Source organism: Rhinoraja longicauda, chromosome 29 (genome assembly GCF_053455715.1).
Source record: "Rhinoraja longicauda isolate Sanriku21f chromosome 29, sRhiLon1.1, whole genome shotgun sequence".
Classification (NCBI taxonomy): domain Eukaryota; kingdom Metazoa; phylum Chordata; class Chondrichthyes; order Rajiformes; family Arhynchobatidae; genus Rhinoraja; species Rhinoraja longicauda.
Window position 1 is genome coordinate 14,413,917 of NC_135981.1, and position 24,736 is coordinate 14,438,652.

The 24,736-nt window shown below is 42.8% G+C and overlaps 1 protein-coding gene across 4 annotated transcripts in view; it reads left to right on the forward strand.

Annotated features, from left to right (window-relative positions):
- The first annotated feature begins 14,920 nt into the window (after positions 1 to 14,920).
- The window catches only part of LOC144607498 (V-type proton ATPase 116 kDa subunit a 1), a 51,315-nt gene continuing 41,499 nt past the window's right edge, over positions 14,921 to 24,736 (forward strand). For all 4 annotated transcript variants that reach the window (XM_078424380.1, XM_078424379.1, XM_078424381.1 and 1 more), the window contains exons 1-5: positions 14,921 to 15,027; positions 22,046 to 22,217; positions 23,009 to 23,087; positions 23,427 to 23,524; positions 24,349 to 24,477. In XM_078424380.1, the coding sequence (XP_078280506.1) occupies positions 22,101 to 22,217; positions 23,009 to 23,087; positions 23,427 to 23,524; positions 24,349 to 24,477 (423 nt within the window). In that variant the 5' untranslated portion in view covers positions 14,921 to 15,027; positions 22,046 to 22,100. The remainder of the gene's footprint in view (positions 15,028 to 22,045; positions 22,218 to 23,008; positions 23,088 to 23,426; positions 23,525 to 24,348; positions 24,478 to 24,736) is intronic.

A 24,736-nucleotide genomic window follows, 5' to 3' on the forward strand; every position in this document is an offset into this window, starting at 1 on the left:
CTTGACACAAATAACATGGACAGCACTGGAGAAAAACATGGCTGGAGGGGCCTTGGTTAGTCAGTTTGCTTCCACTTACCGCTTATCCCTTAGAGGCCCTGGTGTGAAGGCTATCGAGATGCCAGTCAGATATGCACATTGTTGGCTGAAGGGCTATGTTGTAAGCCCTAAGTAAGAGACAGAGGGGTGACCTTATAGAGCTTTATAAAATCATGAGGGGCATTGCTAAGATGACTAACCGTAGTATTTGTTCTTGGGTAGAGAAGTTTAAAACTAGAGTGCATAGGGTTAAGGTGAAAGAGGAAAGATTTAAAGGAACCTGAGGGGCAGCCTTTTCACACAGAGGGTGGTGCTCATGTGGAACAAGTTACCAGAAGAAGTGGTCAAGGTAGTTACAATCATAGCATTTAAAAGACATGGATATGAAAGGTTTGCTGCATTGTGGGACAGACACGGGACATGTAGGATTAGTTTGGTTATACGACTTGGTCAACATGAACAAGTTGGAGCAAAGGGCCTGTTTCCAGAGCAGATCCTGACTACGGGTGCTGCACTGGAAGGATTTTTTACGTTCTCCCCGTGACCTGCGTGGGTTTTCTCCGAGATCTTCGGTTTCCTCCCACACTCCAAAGACGTACAGGTATGTAGGTTAATTGGCTGGGTAAATGTAAAAATTGTCCCTAGTGGGTGTAGGATAGTGTTAATGTGCGGGGATCGCTGGGCGGCACGGACTTGGTGGGCCGAAAAGGCCTGTTTCCGGCTGTATATATATGATATGATATGATATGATAATACCCAGACTGGTACTTCTGAAAAGGGAACACCAGCAGATGATATAATGGAGATTGTTATAATTAGGAAAGATGATCAGTGTTGCTATTTGTAGGAAGGATGAAACAGAGGCCACCAATATAGGAAAAGGGCAAATAATCCAGAGGGCATTGAAAGGGTTACTGATTGTGGATGATCAGCCATGATCACATTGAATGGCGGTGCTGGCTCGAAGGGCCAAATGGCCTCCTCCTGCACCTATTTTCTATGTTTCTATGAAAGCAATTCTTGCCCCAGAATATGAAGTGGAAGAGGAACTTTGGATGTAGTGGGGGCATACATTCACATACATGTGGCCCAGCCTGGCACTAGGAGGTAGTGGATGCTGCTTGATGTCAGGAAGCATAGGCAGAGGCTTAAGAGGATTGTAATTGTTAGCACGCTGGTTGGTCCTATGGCCTCTGAACCATGAGTTCTACATAAAACTGCAATGGCACGATTGCAAATGGCTCCTCCCACCTCACTACCATGATACTGTACCTGATGCCATGATCTGAACTTTGCTGTGTCCGCGAACATCCCAGAAATTGCTATTGAGGGCGTGCAGCGTAGGTTTACTAGGTTAATTCCCAGAATGGCGGGACTGTCGTATGTTGAAAGACTGGAGCGACTAGGCTTGTATACACTGGAATTTAGAAGGATGAGAGGGGATCTTATTGAAACATATAAAATTATTAAGGGATTGGGCACGTTAGAGGCAGGAAACATGTTCCCAATGTTGGGGGAGTCCAGAACCAGGGTTAACAGTTTAAGAATAAGGGGTAGGCCATTTAGAATGGAGATGAGGAAATTATTTTTCACTCAGACAGTTGTAAATCTGTGGAATTCTCTGCCTCAGAAGGCAGTGGAGGCCAATTCTCTGGATGCTTTCAAGAGAGAGCTAGATAGAGCTCTTAATGATAGCAGAGTCAGGGGGTATGGGGATAAGGCAGGAACAGGGTACTGATTGTGAATGATCAGCCATGATCACATTGAATGGCGGTGCTGGCTCGAAGGGCCGAATGGCCTAATCTTGCACCTATTGTCTATTGTCTATTGTAAAGCATAAAATGACAAACTGCTGGCATTGCAGGAAAGAGTTCATGATGTGGTCATTGCAATGTTACCCTGCGATAACCAATGTGTGAGATTACCTCACATGGTGAAAATCTTCTGCCAGTGGTCACTAAACATGGGCAAATGCTGTCTCGATTTCAAGTCTCGGACTATTGGGAACTGGAATTTTACTTCAATTATTAAGTTGACTTACAGAGAGATGTTAATGTTTTTGCAGATTTCACAGCTGCGCTGAGCTGGTCAGTTGGGATGAGCTGATGTTGGATGATAGGGAGTTTCCACAGTTTACAGCTGTCGGGGAATAACAGCTGGAGAGGAGGTCTCCCAGTAGCAGCACTGAAACTGCCACAGTGTCCCCCCGTAGGTCGATGGTGTCACCAGAAACAGGCAACTACAGTTACTATCAACGGGTTGAAAACTATCTGCCTCAGGCCTTAATATCTTTGTGATCGGAAGCAGTGGTGCACATCAGAGTCGTGTCAAGAAACATGTCAGATTATAACCAGCCCAACACAGGTAAGGGAGCCAAATATTGTTCATTAGGGCTCTAAGGGCAATAACAATCTCTTAAGGGTGACTCTGTTCTCAGATGCCTGATGCCTAAACTTGAACGATTTGGACACTAGTCTGCTCTGCGTTAGTAGTCTCCAGTTCTCAGTTTGTTTTGCTCCTGCTGTGCAGTTGTTAGAGACAGGTCGTGGACATTTTAAGAAGCATATCAAAGGAAGAAGGGGAGACGGAGAGAAGGGAATTGCAAAGTTTCTTCTGAAGGCTTGTCTTCCAGTATGGGAGAGATTAAACACTGGGACTGGCAAAGGGACTGCTGATCTCTCAGAATGTTTTAGAGTTGGAGGAGGTAAAAGGCACAGTGAGTGGAGGGCGATATAAAGAGATTTGAAAACAAGGATGACAAACTTTGAAGTGTAAACTTTATTTACTGGGATCCAGGGCCCTGTAAAAACCACGGCAAGATCATATCCCTGGAGCTATGGAAATCACCTTGAATCCAGGTCAAATCCCAAGAATGTGGCTCAGGGGCTGAACTTGGATTCAGGCAACAGAGTTATGCCAAGTCTAAATATTTCACGTTTAATCCACAATTACTCTATGAATCTGACCCTAATCAGCAAAGGAGAAGATCAAATTTCCTGGATAAAAGTTGTATCTAATATAATGCATCGCCAATGATATAATGATGATGGTGGAACCTGCTTAAAGTCAGTCTTCACAGTCTATGATGTAACAGCACCTTAAACTAAATATTAACGCTCTATTTAATTGTGAATCCCAGAAAGCTGGGAAAAAAATGTTGGGCTGTTGGCATAATGAATCAGCATGTGGTGAACCTGATGGCAATTCTTTGGACTAGTCCACATAAAACCGCTATTATCCTTTATATTGTACAACAAGCAGTAGAAAACTGATTTCCTCCCTTTCCTCCCAGCTGCTGGTGGACTAACTTCAGATTAAAGACACTTCCTGCCCTGATTTTTGAAGGAAATGTAATCAGAAGTAAGGTCATGCTAATCTGCAGAACCATTGGTGAGAAAAAAACGAGGAGACAAATGTTAAGTTAAATATTTTAAACACCATCAACAAAAGTAGACATGTTAATTGGAAATGTTTTGCAAATATTTCTGGCAAACTTGGAAGCTCAGCTGTTCCATCAAGGGATCATAGTGTCTTTCAGCATGGAAATTGGCCTTATGGGTCAGGAGCAGGCAGGTCTGCCAGGACAGTCCTGTTTGTGGATTTTGTGGATAGAAGCAGGCTGTGCGGGACTGGGGGAAGATAAGGTTGGAGGCTGTGGAGGGGAGATCATCAGAGACAATGCGATCAGAAACATTCTGGGAAATGATGGCTTGGTGTTTGTCTGTGAGGTCATGTTCAAGAGGCTGGTGTGAGTGTGTGTCTGAGAGCCCAGCTCAGTAGAGGTCAGCCTGCCAGACTACGATGGTACTTCCCTTGTTGGCGAGTTTAATAACAGTGTGGGGATTGCTGCTAAGCGAGCGGAGGGCTGAGTGTTCAGAGGAGGCGAGATTGGAGTGGGTAAGGGAAGTGGAGGAGGAGGAGGAGGAGGAGTGGCCAATGGATGCCACGCTGGCAGTTGGAAATAAAAAGGTCAAGAGAGGGTAGAAGGCTAACAGGGGACATCCATGAGGAGGAGGTATGTTGGAGATGGGAGAATGTGTCATCACTGGGAGATGAGGACACCTTGCTAGAAATAAAGGCCAGGAGGTAGAAATGATGGAAGAAGAGCTCATGGTAGGCTCAGAATTCGTTGAGTGTGGGCATAGATCATTTGCCCACATTTGGCTCATATCCCTCCAAACATTTCCTACCCCTACGGCCTGAAATATTAACTGTTTCTCTTTCCACAGATGATGCCTGAATTGCTGATCTCTTGAGAGTTTCCAGCATTTGCTGGTATGTTTTCAGAGTTCCATCTTGGGTTCTTTTTGATTTTTATTTACAGATGGACAGTTTGCAGTTCTTCTTGTAGTCAGCAGAGGGAGATATTGCTCCTCTATCAGCTGGAGTAATTGGTTAATTATTCATACTGTAATATTTTCCTTTAATCTTCTTTTATTGCATTTGGATCTTTCTACCATGATCCCCCCCCCCCCCCCCCCCCATCTCCCCCATTACATATATAAATAATGATATATATAAATAATGTAGCCATTTCTAAATATACTGAGTTAATTCTAGTCTGGTGTCAAATTCTGGGCAGAGATAGTGATTCTCTGAGGAGCCCAGATTCTGAAACCCCCACATCGTTTTGTGTAAAACTGATTTCCTTTGGCTCTCCAGATAGTTTGATGACAAGGCTTCCAATTCCTCTTTGGTGGGCCTAATCAAGGAGAAGAGTAAAAGGAAATTAAACAGGTAGATCTTGGCAGAATGTGATGGTCTCGTCCATGCTGATAGTATTAGCAAAGCAATTTACCATTTGTTCACCCTTCTATAGATCTGAGAATTTGGATAAAAAACACTGTTGTATTTAGTGCTTGGCACCTGAAAGTTGCTTTCTTTTGGAATAGCTGATTGCAAACATATTCCAGGTTGAATTCTGCCTCTGGGGACCTAACTGGACACTTCTGAGGAACCACAACCTGGGGCCACAGTTTAAGAATAAGGATAGGCCATTTAGAACGGAGATGAGGAAAAACTTTTTCTCAGAGTTGTAAATCTGTGGAATTCTCTGCCTGAAGGCAGTGGAGGCCAATTCGCTGGATGCTTTCAAGGGAGAGTTAGATAGAACTCTTAATGATAGTGGAGTCAGGGGGTATGGGGAGAGGGCAGGAACGGGGTACTGATTGTAGATGATCAGCCATGATCACATTGAATGGCGGTGCTGGCTCGAAAGGCAAAAATGGCCTACTCCTGCACCTTTTGTCTATTGTCTATTCTCTCTCATGCACTTGTCAGACATGAACTGAGTGATGATGTTGCCTGAGCAACATGCAAGGAAATGGGATTTAGTTGTTTAAGGACATCCAGCATTGGGCCCTTCCAGGGTCATCAGGTTTGCACAGTGCTCATCTGGTCTGGGCCCCCTTTCACCACGGTGCTCCCTTTGTGCTTCCCTCCTACCCCTCAGCCTTCACATTTAACAGGTCATCCTCAACCACTCACACATCTCCAGCAAAATCATCTTCACTACCCTTCCTATTAAGCCTCCAGGAGGGGGTGGTTCCATCAGGTTACCTGCTAGACTCCTCGGCCATCACTGACAGCACTCAATTTCCAAAGCATCTCCTCATGCAAAAGTAGAAGGTGCTGGTCCAGTTGGTTAAATGTGAGTAGAGGAAGAGAGGGGCAATGGAGTGGTTCAAGGCAACAATAGCAATGAGAGGGTGGTTTTCAGCTGAGGCAATGATGTGACAGATACCTCAGATGTGGTCTTGCAGCTTCCTGTAAACCAAAACTGTGATGTTTGCTTCTTCACTTGTTATGTTATCACCTTCCTTGGCCTTCAAAACTGAAGTCAACGAGTGTCAAAGAGAAATCATTCCAATGGTTGGAGTCGGACCGCATGCAAGGGGAGGTGGATGTCAGAAGTCAATTGTCCCAGCCCCAGGACATCTCCAAAGGAGTCCCTCTGACCTCTGTCCTAGGCCTGACCATCTGCAGCTGCTTCATTAACTCATCCATCAGACGGCCAGAGATGGGGATGCTTGCTTATGATTGCACCATGCTCCATAGCTCCTCAGCAAGTGAAACCTCTTGTTCCTGCCTCTCACAATACCCAGATATCATTGGGCCCGAGCAGAAAGGTGACAGGTAACATTTGCGACACAAAAGTCCCAGGCAATGGCCATTTCCATAGAGAGAGAATGGCACCAACTCACCTTCACATTCCATGGCTGTTGTTATGGTGTCCCCTCTCCATAATATTGTGACTACAAGAGTAGGTGAGAGTCTGGGTATCTCTGCAAATGACACATCTCCTGACACCCCACCACCTCACGCCATTGACAAGGCAGTTGCTTCATGGTCATTAATGATGCCAACTTTTTATATTCCAGGCTCTTTTTATTTGCTTGAATTTAAATTCCTTGCCTCTGAGGTGGGATTGGATTCATATCTTTCACATCAACAACGTGCTACCAGACCCTTTGCCACGGTCTTCTGTGTTCTTCAAATAGCTTAAAATGGACAATTGTTTTCTCCTCTTCTTTCAGAATCAACTTATTATTACTCAATCAAAAATTTGAGATTTAGATCACCTTGCTCCCTAATACTTTAACAGTGATGCTGTGCTAAAGTTTAATTCAAGCTCGAGCTGTTGCCTTTACTCTTCACTAAGCTGCCCCAGAACTCCGTACCAGTGAGCTGGTACCTGCATTATGTTTCCATCCTGTCTCCATCATGCAGACTATGAGATGCCTCCAGCTCCCTACAACACCCATAAATTCCTGCAAAATACATTGAGGGAAAAACACACTCAGAGCCTTGAAGGGAACATGGGGCAGGGGCCCTGTGTCACTCATAGCCCACATTAGCCTATGGTCTGGCATGAACTATCCATACCAGGCTCATGAAGGAATACATAGGCACCATAATCAGTATCGCCATAAAGGTAATCATTTCATGAAGGTATTCTACCAGAGGTTATTCAGGACGTTAAAGAAAATGAACAGCTCCTGTTGTTACAGATGCAAAACAGGTTCCATTACAGATCTTGAGCAATCTTTACAGTATATTTGTCTGGAAGCTTTAATTTGCTTTGAATGTTTAAAAAATGTTTCAAAGAGCTATGTCAGATGAGGAGGTTTTACAAAACCAAGACCGCGAGAATGACTAAATAAAGATAAAAATCACATAATTTGTGGGTTTGTAAACTTACATTTTATACACCAGTTGTCCTTGAATCTGTATTTCAGATCAAATTGGAATGATTTGCTTTATACACAAGCTTGTACAGTGAAGAATTTTGTTTCTACAACATATGTAACTACATTATCTTAAAATTCTACAAGTGCGTAATATGTTCTTTGTTGCAATATTGTAGCTACATTTTTTGAATTGTATTATGCTTTGAGAGGCTGAATATGACACATATCAGCTTCTATCTTAGTAAGACCAGGATCGATTACAATTTACCTCGTGGCATAATCGATGGACATGCGATGTGATCGCGCTGGCTCCCCACTCTGCACGTGACCACTTGGATAACGAGACCAAGTTGTTGTTCATCTGCTGCAGCTCAGCATTCAACATCATCATTTCCTCAACACTTATCATTAAACTCATCAGCCAGAAAATGAAATAAACAGGAAATGCCGGAGAGTGGTGCAGAGTTAAAGTGTTCACGGTGACACCGTCAACCTGGGTTTATGCTGTGTTTTTAACAAAGCATGTTAATGGTTTGTTAAGTGCTTATCAGCAAATCCATCAGACAAAATTTGAGATTGAGACACTAAAGACGCGACAAGGAAGGTTTGATCAAACAAGCAACTTTAAATCAGAAGAGTGAGGTGGAGAGACAGTGAGGTCTGGGGGAAAATGAGGCTCGGTGTCAAAACAGCTGCAAGCACATTGTCAATGGTGGGGAGGTTACATTTTGTGGTATGTAAAGAATCAGATTTGATGAAGTCTTGAGAGGTTGCAGGCTGAAAGAGTTTACTGATAAAGTGAGAGGGCTGAGAGATTTAAAAACAAGGATGAAAATGTTAAAGGTGTCACTTAACCAGGAAAAAATAGCAGATTTGCAGGCGCAGGGATGTGGGAGAAGAAGACTATGTGGAGGCAAAGAGATCGTCGATGGTTCAGGTCGAGATCCTGCATCAGGACTGAGAGTGTAGAGTGGGGATAGCCTGTATTTAGATGGGAGAGGGAGGGGTGAGACAAGGCTTGTTGGTGATATGTGGGAACTTAAGGGGTGGATGACGCCCAGTGTGGGGAGGCTGTTGAGTCAGAGGCTAGTAGGTGATAGGTGGAAACAGATAAGGGGATAAGATAAGGTAGACACAATATGCTGGAGTAACTCAGCGGGACAGGCAGCATCTCTGGAGAGAAGGAATCGGTGACGTTTTGGGTCGAGACTCTTCTTCAGACTGAATCAGGAGATAAGATATGTATGGACACAATGGACACGGTTGACAGAGGTTTATTCCTGGAAGTTTAGTTACAGTGATAACTGGTTAAGCAGCAGGGTGTACAACATTGGCACTGAACTCTTGAAGAGATGGTCTTGTCTCATTTGCCTTCAGTACCAGGTAGCTTCTTGGTTGCTGGATTTATCAATGTTGTTGGCTTCCCATGAGTGCAGGTAATGGGGATACCACCCACCTCCAACCTTTTACCTCTACCTTCCCTATTACACAGGGAAGCAGCTATCCAACTGTTCTTCTTCCAATGAATGCATTGGATTCAATACTCAAGATGTGGTGTCTCCTACATTGAAGAAACCAAGTGCAGGTTGTGTGACTAATGTGCAGAACGCCTCCAATTAATCCCAAAGAGTAATCCAGAGCTTTCGGTCACTTGCAACATTTTTTCTGCCTTCAGCCTCCTTTGCTCCTCCAATCGCGCATGACCTTTGCTGAAGGAACAGCACTCCTCTCTGCCTTGGTATATCGCAAACACTGGCACAATACTGAATTTAACAATTTTAGGAACCACCACTTTATTTTTAAATCATTGTTATCTTGACAAATTTGGTCAATGTCCTCTGGCAGACATAGCATCAGTTCTCTTTTTCCTGCCTCCACCCCAACATTCTCTGTAACTTCTGCACATACATTGCGGTTACTTTTCCAGTTTAAGAAAGAGTCCTTGACCTGCAACTTTGTCTCTGTTTCTCTACCTTTGGAGACTATTTGACCTGCTGCCTGTTGTAGCTTCTGCGGTGTTTTGATTCAACCTATCAGTTTTATGTTTAGCCTTACACCTACTAATGAACAGCAGCATTTTTCCAGTCATAATAAACTATTTGTTATCCTGGAAGCCCAATTTAGAGCATAAACTCAATTTACTAAGAATACACTCTACTTCAATTGTGATGCTTATTAATTAAATGCTGGGCCTTTTGCCACTCTGAGCTCTGTATTTGCCTTGACACACTGATTTTAATGGGTCAAGTGAACCTCTGGTTGTGACCAATAACTACACAGCCTTTGAAGGGCAGAAAAATGAATGCACTATACATTTATACACCATACATAACCATTGTATTACCATTCAAGATAGAATTGAATATGATTTACACAGCCTTTGTTACGAGCTTAGTGAAAGCTTGGCTTTAATGTGTACAGTCCTAACTTTAATACTGCCTTCATTGTTCTTAATGTCTTAACTTGTACCTACCATGAACTAAATAACAAATACTTTCCTTTCAAAGCCCAAAGTGCAAATCAGTAGATCTGATAAAAAAATATTGACCCAATCAATGCAATTCTCAATGTCAAAAACAAAGTGCTGGAAGAATTCAGCCAGGCCAGGCGGCTTCAAGTTGGAACACTTCATCAGTCTGAAGAAGGAGATTTTTGGCAAGATGACATATCGAAAAGATCATTTCCAATGGAAAAAATATAAACGCATGGTATGTAAGCATTGGGGGCTGGGAAGAATTGGATCAGAGAAACGAAACTTGGCCCCACAATTATGGAGTTATACACCAGAGAAACAGGCCTTTCAGTCCACTACATCTGCACTGACGATCAAACACCTATACATGCTGTGTATCGTGTGTAGAACTAATCTGGTTGCTAAACACTATAACTCCCCCTCCCATTCCCACACTGCCCTTTCTGTCCTGGGCCTCCTCCATTGTCAGTGAAGCCCATCGCAAATTGGAGGAACAGCACCTCATATTTCGCTTGGGCAGCTTACACCCCAGCGGTATGAACATTGACCTCTCTAACTTCAAGTAGCCCTTGCTTTCCCTCTCTCTCCATCCCTTCCCAATTCTCCGACCAGTCTTACTGTCTCTGACTACATTTTATCTCTGTTCACTTTGTTGTTCTCCCAATTAACAATGATCTATTCTACATTGTCCTTGATCTCAATTCCCTTTGATCTGTTTTCACACCTTACACTTCCTTATCTATACACTTCCTTATCTATACACCTCCCACTCCCCTGACATCACTGAAGAAGGGTCTCGACCCAAAACATCACCCATTCTTTCTCTCAAGAGATGCTGCCTGTCCCGCTGAGTAACTCCAGCATTTTGTGTCTATCTTCGATATAAACCAGCATCTGCAGTTCCTCCTATACACACTACTCTTTTTCTACCAACCAGAATGTCTTTTGCTGTGAGACAAAATTTGAGTCGTGAGGAAATGCCTGCAGTCTCAAGGAGAAAGTACAAAGTCCATACAGTCAGCACCTAAGGTCAGTATCGAATCCAGGTCTCTGTAGCTATGGGGATGAAGTTAAGCTCTCCTCCAAATATAGTCATTCAATATTATAGAGAAATAAGGAATTGCAGAAGTTTGTTTACAAAAAAAACCCAGTGAGTTAGGTGGCATCTGTGGAGGACATGGATAGGTGGCATTTCAGGTCGGCAGTCTGAAGAAAGGTCCCAACCCGAAACGTCACCTATCTATGTTCTTCAGAGATGCTACCTGACCTGCTGAGTTATTTCAGTATTTTGTGGGGGTTTTTCATTGAATATAATATGCAATCTCCATATTGACCATTTTATTATTGAAGTTATACACAGTGTTAGGGTAATGCAATAAATAATAAAATAATAACAATGTAAGGGAAAACTCAGTGGAACTCTCCCCACTGAGCAAAAACAGCAAAATGGATTATTCTCTCCCTTAGCATGTGTGGTTGCAAATTGCAACCTATTTTAGGTGACTGGCCTCTTGCCTTTGAATGCTCAGATGAGATGATGCAACCAGTGGTTTGCCTGTAGTGGTGAAGGAGTCATGTACCGTGCATGTCTGGATTGCAAGTCCTGGCAATGGGCAGTTTTGTCAGCAGTCCCCTCGTTACTGTGGCAAGATCAGTTGTGGGAAGTCTCTGGCTGTCTGTCAGCGGAGCTTGGAACAGCAGGAATCCTCCTTCAACTTGACAAAATGCCCTGTTTGGGAGAACATGCAATCTCCACATAGAGAGCGCCAGAGATTAGATCTGAACCAGGATCATCAGAGTTATGGCACATCACCATTACTGCACAGTCACCAGAAGGTTGACAGAAAGACAATGATAACTACCATTGGTTTAGGTTTAGGCCCTGCTGTCCTTCTTATCTTACATACATTGGCATCCATGGTCTACCCGCAGCCTGACAGGGCTTCGAAGCATGCTTAGAACTGGAACCAGGTTAGCTACTTGTTCACCATTGACTCCATCCACACATCACACTGCCTTAGAAAATCCGCCAACAGAATCAAAGACTTGACCCACCCTGGTCATTCCTTCTTCTCCTGGCTCCTATCAGGGAAAAGATACAGAAGATTGAAAGCTTGCACCACCAGATTCAGGAATGGTTTATTCCCTTGTATTATCAGGCTTCTGAATGGTCCTTCCATAAGCTGGGCTACTGTCCTTTACCCCATTCCGGACAATAGGACTTTGTCTCTAGAACAGTTGCGCTATAGCGCTGAGAATTAGATTCTGCACTTGGTGTCTTCCCCTTTGTTTTACCTATTGTACTTGAGTATGACTTGACTGTACTTATATATAGTATTGTCTGATCCGATTCAATAGCATGCAAAACAAAGCTCTTCACTATATCTCGGTAGACCTGACAATAATAAACCTAAATCTAAACTTAAACCAATGGTAGCTATCACTCTCCTTTCCTCAACCTTCTGGTGACTGCGCAGTGATATTTCTGTGCCATAGCTTCAGTTCTAGCCTCTGGCATTTCTCGTGTGGAGATTGCATGCTCTCCCACTTTTCACCAGATGCTCTGGTTTCTTCCACAATCCAAAAACCTTCTGGGTGGCAGATTAATTGGACTGTAAAATGAGTAATAAAATCTGGAGGGAATTGATGGTGCTGTTAGAAAAATAAGGTGGGTTAGAAGGATTAGTGTAAATGGGTGCTTGATGGTTGGCATAACTTTGATAGGCCAAAGGGCCTGTTTCCATGTTGTATGATTTTTATGAATATACACTCTAAAAATCAAATCCTTTGTTTCAAACCACAATTGCTTCATATGAATCCCCATATTATTAGCAAATTAAATTTCTGTCACGCTTTCTTCAGTAAATGTTATAAGACCTCGATATTACTTATAATGTTTTGTATGTAAAAAAAGGTAAATTTTCACTATATTTTTCCTTCACATCAGTTTATGAGTTCAGGTGTCTTGAATATGATTCCACTGTTCACCCCGAAATATTCAAATTCTTTCTCATATCCACTTTGATGCGCACCACTTGTTCCACTTGTAAACACAGCCCAGTCCATCACACAGGCCAGGCTCCCCTCCCCATCGACTCAATCTACATATCACAATATTTTTTGACAATTAGAAACGTATGTGTTATGTTAGGCTCAGACTTTCTCATTTATTAACCAACTTGAATCTAACACCTCGTCTGCAAATTTCCGTTCTGTGTTGCACAAGGCTTTCAGTTTTGATTAAAAGATGTTTTAATTTATTCAAATGTAATTTGCAACCTATAACAGGCAAATATAAATTCAATCTTTTGGCACAGGAATGGAACGAAATCTATAAACTAAACATTTCCTTTATGAAGTCAACAATTGAATTCAATTAGTGTAAGAAAATAACTGCAGATGCCGGTACAAATCAAAGGTATTTATTTCACAAAATGCTGGAGTAACTCAGCAAGTCAGGCAGCATCTCAGGAGAGAAGGAATGGGGAAACGCCACCCATTCCTTCTCTCCTGAGATGCTGCCTGACCTGTTGAGTTACTCCAGCATTTTGTGAATTGAATTCAATTCGTTTCCTCACAGGGTGTGACCATCTCTGCTAATTTGCAAGATTCCCATGCAAGAGCTACACAATCTTATCTCTTTTAAACTACTGTAACATAGGAGGTGGTGCTTTTGCAGAACAGGTTACAAGCAGAGATACTCTAGTATCTTTGATCACAAAAAGGGTCTCGACCCGAAAAGTCACCCATTCCTTCTCTCCTGAGATGCTGCCTGACCTGCTGAGTTACTTCAGCATTTTGTGAAATAAATACCTTTGATTTGTACCAGCATTTTGTGTCTACCTTCAATTTGAACCAGCATCTGCAGTTATTTCCCTACACTATTACTTGAAATGTATCTGCTGTCATTTGTGAACAGGGGGGCTATGTGAGGATGCTGTTCATTGACTTTAGTTCAGCATTCAACACAATAATCCCCAGCAGACTGGTTGAGAAGCTGCTGGAACTGGGGCTTAGCACCCCTCTGTGTGCCTGGGTCCTGGACTTTCTCACTGCCAGGCCCCAAGTGGTCAGGATGGGGGAACACACATCTAGCTCCCTCACCCTGAACATAGGATCCCCCCAGGGCTGCGTCCTTAGCCCCCTACTGTACTCCCTGTACATACATGACTGTAGGGCCAGGTTCAGCTCAAACTCCATCATCAAGTTTGCTGATGACACTGTGGTGGTGGGCCGGATCTCCAACAACGATGAGAAGGCCTACCGGGAGGAGGTGGCTGATCTGGCACTCTGGTGTCAGGACAATAGCCTCCTCTTGAATGTCACTAAAACAAAGGAGCTGATTGTGGACTTCAGAAGGGCTAAACATCCAAGGACGTACACGCCACTGGAGATAAATGGGTCTATTGTGGATAGGGTGAGCAGTTTCAAATACTTGGGAGTCCGCATCGCAGAGGATCTGACGTGGGCAACGCACATTGCCGCACTGGTGGGTAAGGCTAAGCAGCGCCTTTACCACCTTAGACAACTGAGGAAATTCAGAGTGTCGCTGAGGATCCTTCATTGCTTCTACTCTGGGGCTGTAGAGAGCATCCTGTCCGGCAACATTACAGTCTGGTTTGGGAACAGCTCTGCCCAGGACAGGATGGCCCTGCAGAGAGTAGTGCGTTCGGCAGAACGCACCATGGGAACTACACTCGTCCCCCTGCAGGACCTATACATCAGGAGGTGCAGATCCAGAGCAAGCAAGATCATGAGGGACCCCTGCCACCCCAGTAACGGACTGTTCCAGATGCTACGGTCAGGCAAACGCCTCCGCTGTCACGCTGTGAAAACGGAGAGGATGAGACGGAGCTTCTTCCCACAGGCCATCAGGACTGTCAACTTTGATAACCCCAGAGACTAAATTTTTGTCGACACTTTTTGTGCTATGTTTAGTAACTTATTAACTTTATTTATATGCTGTAACTGTAATTATTTTTGTGCACAACCCGCAGGCATTGCCACTTTCATTTCACTGCACATCGAGTATGTGTATGTGACAAATAAATTTGACTTGACTTGACTTGACTTGACTTGATAATAGCAGGGTGGGTGGTCAAACCAGGTGCGCACGCGCACAGCCGGCAGGGGCGAGTGGCTCGTCTGCCGGCGCGCCGTGACCGCGCGTGCGCACGCCCGCCCGCCCGCCGGCGCGCCGTGACCGCGCGTGCGCACGCCCGCCCGCCGGCCGGCCGGGGAGAAAGCCCCTCGGCGGGGCCACGTGACGGCGCCTGCGCGCCGCCGCGGTTGAGATCAGCTGATGCAGCGGCGGCCGAGGGAAAGGTAAATGTCCTCTCATCCGCACCTCCCTCACCTTCCTTCCGTCCGTCCACCCACCCACCCGTACCGACCGGCCGGCCACCAGTGGATGATGTGGAGCGGCCGGGGCAACGTGTGTGTGTGTGGTGAAGGGAACCGAGGTGCAGGAGGGCGACGGGTTTGGGTCTGAGGGTCTGGGGGGCAGTGACAGGCCCAGCCCGGCCCAGCCCTGGGCAGTGGGTGACAGACCCGGACCCCGGGGTGTAGGTGGATGCGGAGTGACAGGCTCAGGGGAGTGGGCGACGGGCACGGCCCGGGGCCTGGAGGATGGGCGGGGAGTGTCAGGTCCGGGGGAGGAGAGGTGGGCCCGGGGTGGGGGTGGAATGACAGGGGAGTGGGTACCAGGGGCAGGGGAGGGGGTGTTGGGCCCGTCCCGGGGCCTGGAGGATGGGCGGGGAGAGTAAGATCATCCGGGGGAGGAATGACAGGGGAGTGGGTACCAGGGCCAGGGGAGAGGGTGGAATGACAGGGGAGTCAGTACCAAGGTCAGGGGAGGGGTGGAATGACAGGGGAGTGGGTACCAGGTCCCGGGTTGGGGGTGGAATGGCAGGGGAGTGGGTACCAAGGCCAAGGGAGGGGGTATTGGGCCCGTCCCAGGGCCTGGAGGATGGGCGGGGAGTGTCAGATCATCCGGGGGAGGGGGTGTCGGGCCTGGAAAAGAGAGTGATCCTTTTCCCTCCTTCGATTCACCTGTCAAATTATTCAGGTTTAAAAGGCAGAGGCAATGTCTTGTCAATTATAGATGTCCATTCAGCGAGCTGGTGGTAATGCTAGAATCGTTTGTAGTCTGCGTTGGTGAAGGAGCCAGTTACATAAATGTCGTTTATGAAATCCTACTTGTAAATGTAAAACAAAATTAGAAATGCCAGAAATATTCATTGCGTTGAGAAAAATTAGTTAAGGTTTCAGGCCCGTGACCTATCATCAGAACTAAAGCGAGTGAGAAACAATTTTGGTTACATGGAACGAGGGTGATGACATAAAAAAGAATGTCATTGAAAGGGTGGGGATGCAAATAGAATTGGTGAGATGCTGTTGAAGGTATGATAATTGCAGCTCATCTGTTTGGAGAGGGTGTGACTAAAGGAGATGACTGAATCGAGAAGAGGCTTTGGGATACTTGTACCCTTTCTGTTTCTTTCTCTTTCTGATCCACCCAGGTTCTCTTCTACACACCCTTCTTTCCACCATGGGCCCTGTTACACAGATGATTTCATCTTTCCCCATCTACTTCCGTCTACTTATCAAAAACACACTGAACCCGCTGGTTTTCTTACATTCTCCCTGTACTCTTCCCATTTGCCCATCATCCCTCAATTATCTGGTTCCACTTATTTTGTTCTGTATTCTGTGCTGCTAGTTACAATTTATTGCCATCCAGACTGTCACTATCTCCACTTTTGCTTCTGCTACCTGGCTCCAAGTCAAGTCAAGTCAAATTTATTTGTCACATACACATACTCGATGTGCAGTGAAATGAAAGTGGCAATGCCTGCGTTGTGCACAACATCTGCCTATCAATCCCCCCTCACCTGGATTTGTCCTTCGCTTGTCAGCTTCTGCCTCGTCCCCTCTATTACCTCTTTATCCTGGCTATCCTTTTACAATCTCAGTCCTGATGCAGTGCCTCAACCCAAAATGTCTACCAAACCATTTGCTTCCTCAGATGTTTCCTGGTCTACTGAGTTCCTCCAGCTTGCTTTTTGCTTGAGATTCCAGCATCTGCAGTCTGTTATGTCTCCATCTTGTTGAATGTTGACACTTGTAGAATGCTCAGGCGGAAAATTAGATTATTTTCCTCAAGCAAATCTTAGACTTTGGTGTATAATGGAGGTCAGAAAGAGTTCAGAATGGGATTGGAGAATTGATGTTTGATAGATGGAAGCTTTGTCCTTTTTCATTGTTATTAGGATGCATTTGTCTATATTATTTGTATTTTCAGCATTGAAAGTGTCACTAATCTAAATTTAAACATAATCAGATAAAGCAAAATACGGAAATGCAATGATTTAAAATTTGTGCTATTTGAAATGTTGTTTTAGTATTTGAAGGTATCACAAAATGTTGGAGTAACTCAGTGGGTCAGGCAGCATCTCAGGAGAGAAGGAATGGGTGATGTTTCGGGTCGAGACCCTTCTTCAGACTGAGGGTTAGGGTTTGTGATACCTTCGATTTGTACCAGCATCTGCAGTTACTTTCCTACACAACTTTTAGTATTTGAAATAAGTTCCGAACTAAACAATAAAATGGAGACATGAGAATATAGGTTCTGGAACCTTGAGCAAAAAAATAGTCAGCTGGAGGAATTCAGCAGCTTGGGCAGTATCTGTGGAAGGAAAGTGATAGATGGTATTTTAGGTCAAGAACCTTTTTCGTCTGTCCATTTTCCTCCACAGATGCTGCCTGACTCACTGAGTTCCTTTTTTTTCTCCAAACTATACATTCACTTTGTGCCAAGAACACCTGCATTTAGTTCCAATATATTACCTGTTTTTGTCTCTCAGTCATCTTCTCTGCCAAAATCTTCACCTCTGTTCTTGCTGGATCTATTCTGCTTCATTGCATGCAGACTGATCACCCTCACCCACGTGGGCTGGAGGCCGAAGGCTGATTTCATTGGCTGTCCTTGGAATTATGTGGAAGATCTCAATAATGGCTTTATTTCAGGCAGAATAATGTAGAAATCCCACCCTCAGAATTTTCTCTCAAGCTTTGACAGAAAGCAAAGCGAGGGGTGAGGATCTTTATCAAAGTTGTCACGGATTTTTAAAAAAATTGAATGTTTTTGTCATTCAAGGATGTTTATGAAAGCATTTCATAAACCATTTATATTTAACCAAATTGTTAAAAAATAAAACTTTAAATTAGAAAACCATAGAACAAATACATGAAATGAACATACCATTCCCCTTTGCTGACCTAATCCTCAGGTTTGGAATGCGCTTTGAAATTAAAGTGGTCTCCAATCCAATGCCATGTCTGAGCTGGTGTGGAATCCAAGTTGCTGTTTCCCTGGTGTAATCTAAGTTGATATGTTCAGATGTTTGAGACTTTTTGAAGATTTGGCAGTTGACAATTACTAATCTCTATTTCCAGCCAGCACAATTTGCCTTGTTATCTCCTGACTTGATTACTCCAGTTCTCGCTTTCCTCTTATACCATTTTATCTCTGATGTTTTCTATACTGTTATAACATGCTCTCTTCAGTCATCAATCTTGAGTTGTCTTGCCTATTTTGACCCTTGATATTTCAATGCCTCAGCTGTACATTTCTCAAATCGCTGGCCTTCTAGTTCTTGCTACTTGCACACCCTCCAATTTTAATCACTTGTAAAAAGTGTTGCAGCAATTAATAGTGAAAAGCTCAAGTTGCAGGGCCGGTAACTTGTTTGAATAATAATAGAATCATCCACATTAAGTACATGGACAAGTCACAAGTGTTTAGTTGTCATATTCACCAGGAACAGAACAATAGCATTTTACTTGCTGCAGCTTTTAAAGGCATATTAACGAATAACACAAGAAATAATTTATTGTATTTTTGTTTATTATACATTTATCGATACATTTATCTGGATAGCAGTAACAGGATCATTCCGAGTCAGCATGGATTTACGAAGGGGAAACCATGCTTGACAAATCTACTGGAATTTTTTGAGGATGTAACTAGGAAAATTGACAGGGGAGAGTCAGTGGATGTGGTGTACCTCGACTTTCAGAAAGCCTTCGACAAGGTCCCACATAGGAGATTAGTGGGCAAAATTAGAGCACATGGTATTGGGGGTAGGGTACTGACATGGATAGAAAATTGGTTGACAGACAGAAAGCAAAGAGTGGGGATAAATGGGTCCCTTTCGGAATGGCAGGCAGTGACCAGTGGGGTACCGCAAGGTTCGGTGCTGGGACCCCAGCTATTTACGATATACATTAATGACTTAGATGAAGGGATTAAAAGTACCATTAGCAAATTTGCAGATGATACTAAGCTGGGGGGTAGTGTGAATTGTGAGGAAGATGCAATAAGGCTGCAGGGTGACTTGGACAGGTTGTGTGAGTGGGCGGATACATGGCAGATGCAGTTTAATGTAGATAAGTGTGAGGTTATTCACTTTGGAAGTAAGAATAGAAAGGCAGATTATTATCTGAATGGTGTCAAGTTAGGAAGAGGGGATGTTCAATGAGATCTGGGTGTCCTAGTGCATCAGTCACTGAAAGGAAGCATGCAGGTACAGCAGGCAGTGAAGAAAGCCAATGGAATGTTGGCCTTCATAACAAGAGGAGTTGAGTATAGGAGCAAAGAAGTCCTTCTACAGTTGTACCGGGCCCTGGTGAGACCGCACTTGGAGTACTGTGTGCAGTTTTGGTCTCCAAATTTGAGGAAGGATATTCTTGCTATTGAGGGCGTGCAGCGTAGGTTCACTAGGTTAATTCCCGGAATGGCGGGACTGTCGTATGTTGAAGGGCTGGAGCAATTAGGCTTGTATACACTGGAATTTAGAAGGATGAGGGGGGATCTTATTGAAACATATAAGATAATTAGGGGATTGGACACATTAGAGGCAGGAAACATGTTCCCAATGTTGGGGGAGTCCAGAACAAGGGGCCACAGTTTAAGAATAAGGGGTAGGCCATTTAGAACGGAGACGAGGAAGAACTTTTTCAGTCAGAGAGTGGTGAAGGTGTGGAATTCTCTGCCTCAGAAGGTAGTGGAGGCCAGTTCGTTGGATGCTTTCAAGAGAGAGCTGGATAGAGCTCTTAAGGATAGCGGTATGGGGAGAAGGCAGGAACGGGGTACTGATTGAGAGTGATCAGCCATGATCGCATTGAATGGCGGTGCTGGCTCGAAGGGCTGAATGGCCTACTCCTGCACCTATTGTCTATTGTCTATTGACTAACATGTTTTCAAAGGCCAAGGCCATCAGCCCTGCAGTTTCCCCAAAGCTTCACTGTCACTATGCCTATTATACCCTTTAAATATGAATGTTTTTCCTGTAACTATGTTTCATTGAGGTGCTCCGTTTGCTCCCACATCCCAAGGATTCATGAATTTGCCACTTATTGTATTAGGTGAGAAGTAGAATCTGGGGAAAACTGATGGGAATGTGGGGAGGATAAAATGGGTTCAGATAAAATTGGTGTAAAAACAGGCTTTTGATGAACAGTGGGCTGGCGGGCCTGTTTCTGTGCAGTATCCCTCTGTCACTAGCATGCTCCTTAAAACCTTCTTTTAGATCAAACTATAAGCCATCTGTTCCAATATTTCCTTATTTGGCCTCTGCCAAATGTTATTTGATGTTCGGTGAGATGTCTTTTAACTACATTAAAATATTTGTGCAATGGATGTTGTTACAGTAACCTAGTGTTCTTCCTGTGAAGAAAACTTACTGTAAAACAATTGCAAATTTATATAATTTACACCCGAATCAGTTAATATCGATATATTGCAGTCAAGTATGTAAACAATTTTACAGTTCAATGTTTTACTTTTGCAGAATTAAAGGAAGGATACATTACAGAATATGTACGTTTTATTGAGATGCTTTATGAACACACATCGTTTCAAAATAAAATTGAATACCATGTGTTAGCATTCATAAGGTTATGTAAATGTTATGTAATTCATTGAAAAATTCAAGCATGAGCAGAATTATATGGGATTAAAAAGTGTTGCAGCAATTAATAGTGAAAAGCTCAAGTTGCAGGGCCGGTAACTTGTTTGAATAATAATAGAATCATCCACATTAAGTACATGAACAAGTCACAAGTGTTTAGTTGTCATATTCACCAGGAACAGAACAATAGCATTTTACTTGCTGCAGCTTTTAAAGGCACATTAACGAATAACACAAGAAATAATTTATTGTATTTTTGTTTATTATACATTTATCGGTTATACTAGGTAACCAGACCACAATAATGCAAACAAGTATCGAGTGCAACCAATACAAAGTTTGCTGTGTTGCTGAGGTAGGGTTGTGGTTAGGATTGTACAGTGTGCTTTAAAAGCCTGATGGTTGTTGATGGGCTGAAGTCGTTCTTGAACCTGGCGGTAACAGTACTTTGGCTTCTCTGGCTTCTTCCTGATGGTAGCAGGAAGAGATGGCCTTGGTGATGTGGGTCTTTGATGTTATTAGCTGCCTTCATGAGGCAGCACTTCCTGTAGATCCCTTGGATGTGATGGTCAGTAGCTGTGATGGACTGAACAAATTCCACCACTTTCTGCACCATTTCTGAGCATTTGGGTTACCACACAAGACCGTGATGCAACCAGTCAGTGTGCTCTCAACCACGCATCTGTAGAAGCTTGAGAGAGCATTCAGCAACGTGCCGAATCTCTTCAAACGTCTGAGCAAGGAGAGGTATTGATGAGCTTGCATCTTCAGAGTTGTGCATTTCCTGAAACGTGAAGCTGTAGCTCTCTCCACTGTTGTCCCGCCGATGAAGTCAGGCTTGTGGATCCCTGGCCTTCCCTTCCTAAAGTCAGCAGTCAGTTCCTTGGTCATGCTGGAGTTGAGAGCAAAACCATCGCTCTGGCACCACACAACCAGATTATCAATCTCTCTCCGGTACTCTGACTTAGTGTTACTCTTACTCATTCAACAGCGGTGGTATGGTTGGTGAATTTAAAGATGGCATTGGAGCTGTTTCTGGATACATAGTCGTGGGTATAGAGAGAGTAGAGCAAAGGGCTGAGCATGCAGCCTTGAGATGCCCCTGTGCTCATGGTCAGAGAGGAGGATATGTTGCCAATTTGTATTGACGTCTGTGGATAAGGAAGTTGAGGACCCAGTTGCAAAGGGAGGGGGAGACTCCATTTCTGAATTTGACTATAGGTTCAGAGGAGATTTTTAAAAATGAATCATGTACATAAAGTGTCCGAGTACCGCAGTTCATTGATTGAAATCTGACTCATTATTTTGTACTTAAGAATTTTGAAAGTTTGTCTGTTATCAATAAATCTATTTTCCTTGATTTATTTTAGGAAGAAAGCGGACAGCATTTATTGAAAGTAGTTGGTACCTTTGCAGTGATCCACCATGGGGGAGCTTTTCCGGAGTGAGGAGATGACGCTGGCACAGCTTTTCCTACAGTCAGAAGCTGCTTACTGTTGTGTCAGTGAGCTGGGAGAGCTTGGAATGGTTCAGTTTCGAGATGTAAGTGGATGCAATCTATTTTCTTACGTGATTAGAAAAATGAATGTGAGTGCCGCCTAACAGTTCATGTGAACCTCACCTAGTCATCTTGCTAATTATAAGTACCCAGTTTACTTGGAGGTTAGTTTAATAAGTCGTGTGCTTTATGTTTGAGTAATGGGTTTGGATGCTTGCTTTATATATGCGGTCTTGCGTTGCCTGGAGTTCTTGCACTGACTATTTCAGTTCTCACCAGCCTGGCAAAATATTATGGATAATGTTGGACTGTCTTTGTTGTGAATACAGTGGATACATTAAATTCCAGTTGACTTATGGCCAACTGAAATAGAGTTTCATTTCATTAGTATTTATAAATTTCTCATTTTTATTTTTTTTGATATCCAGGGTGCTACAAAGTATTTATCACTGAAATAATTTATTTAGAACCGTCTAGTCTGTAGACAGTTGTCTCGGGTCAGGTTCTGAGACACATTTACAAAGAGCAATTTTATTTTGACCTTTATGTGCATTTTCTGGTTGCAACAGTGATCAACAGGTGATGCAACATGTGTCTGTTTGCTGCACCTACCCTAATGTATTTGATAATGTCTGCTGTGGGGAATCTGGATTTTTTAATTTATTCTATTTATATAGAACCTGCATCCACTGTATTCCGCAGATCTTCCCTAAGATTAACAGAATTTTTAAATGTGCATTTGAGTTTAGTAAATCAAATATTCTGTAAAACAGTCAATTGTAAAAGTGCGACAGAAATTCACTGAGGAAATTGTTCATTTTCTTCCTCCGTACAGTTAAATCCGGATGTGAATGTATTTCAACGCAAATTTGTAAATGAAGTTCGTCGTTGTGAAGAAATGGATCGCAAACTCCGTGAGTATTTTAATGCATTTGAGAGTAATTTTTGCGTCTCTTTACAGTTTTAAAAGGAGAATATTGGCTATGACGTTCCATTTCTTCTTATTTGAAATAAACTGGAAATAGCAATCTACAACTCTTCAAATTCCTTTTCATTTAAAGAACATTAAAACTTATTAAAATATTTATGCACCAAAATATTATTTGTCTTGAAGGGAATTTTTTAACAGCAGGAATGAGCTTAAGAATAAAGAGCAACTCAAGTTTTGGTTACTGATGGACAATCTGTCTTTTGGTTTGAATGCATATCTGACAATGTACATTTACTTCAAATTTGTTTTATTTTAATTTCAGGTTTTGTTGAAAAGGAAATTCGAAAAGCAAACCTTACCATTTTGGACACTGGAGAGAATCCTGAGGTTCCTTTTCCTCGTGACATGATTGATTTAGAGGTAAACATTTCCTGATTGGGTCTTGGATACAATCTTACTTTAGACCTTTATGTTTTATTTTCCCCAAAAGGAGCAATGATTCTAAAAATTAGAAATGATCATTGTCATTGATGCTTAGACTTGCTTTTATTTCATTGCATTGAAACAAACTTCAATTTATGACTCGGGGCATCTTTACACGGTTAATCAGTCTTGTGCGATTGAATTCCCTAGTAGCATTGTTAGTGAGAGACAAAATGGCATTCGCAATACATTCATTTTTAATGTGTGCTTTGCTTTCCGTTGTCACAAATGGAACTATGAAATGAATTGGTGACAAATAGCTTAAACTTGCATAGACATTTTCCCTTTTATCTCTGATACATTTTTGGTTCTCTCTCGAATACAATCTCTTTGTTCAAAAGTTAGACATTGGGAATACATAAAGGGAATGGGATTGGTTATGCTTGTCTTCATAACAAATGGGTCACAGTGATGGGAGGTTTGTGTTTTGCATTATGTGAAACAAAACATTTTGCTTTATACATGCCATTAGCCCTTGTTTCCATTTAAGCTCTGAGTTGTGATTCTTGTTAATATAATGGTGTTGTACCCTTTTTTAACCAAGTAATATTTGTTCTCCAGAATTGCCACTTGAATCGCTGAATCACTCCAGCAATTTTGAGCCTATCTTTGGTATAAATCAGCATTTGCAGTTCCTTATTGGCTTGTTAACCAATTTTAAAATCAATTTAAAAGGTGCATTGTTCCTGGGCAATTTTATCTTCAATGTATAATAGCTAAATTTGCAATAACAATGACATTTTGTGACTTTTATTTTTCAGGCAACCTTTGAAAAACTGGACAATGAAATGAAGGAAATTAATACAAACCACGAAGCATTGAAACGTAACTTTCTAGAGCTGACTGAATTGAAATACATTCTTCGTAGAACCCAGCAGTTCTTTGACGAGGTCGGATTATTGAGCTTTATTTCAATTTATACACCATGCCTTGTTGAAGATTAGTTTAAGCTTGCAATGCATGTGTACATAACTGTTGGTCTTTATATATTTCTAATTTGCAGGATCACATCAAAATTGCTCATTGCAAAAAGACGTAATATTCCATACAAAATACATCCATGATTTACTAAAATTCATTTGTGTGCTGATTTGCCTTTAGAACAAAAATGCATGATTTTATATTTGGCTTATTTGCTTCTCTGCCTAA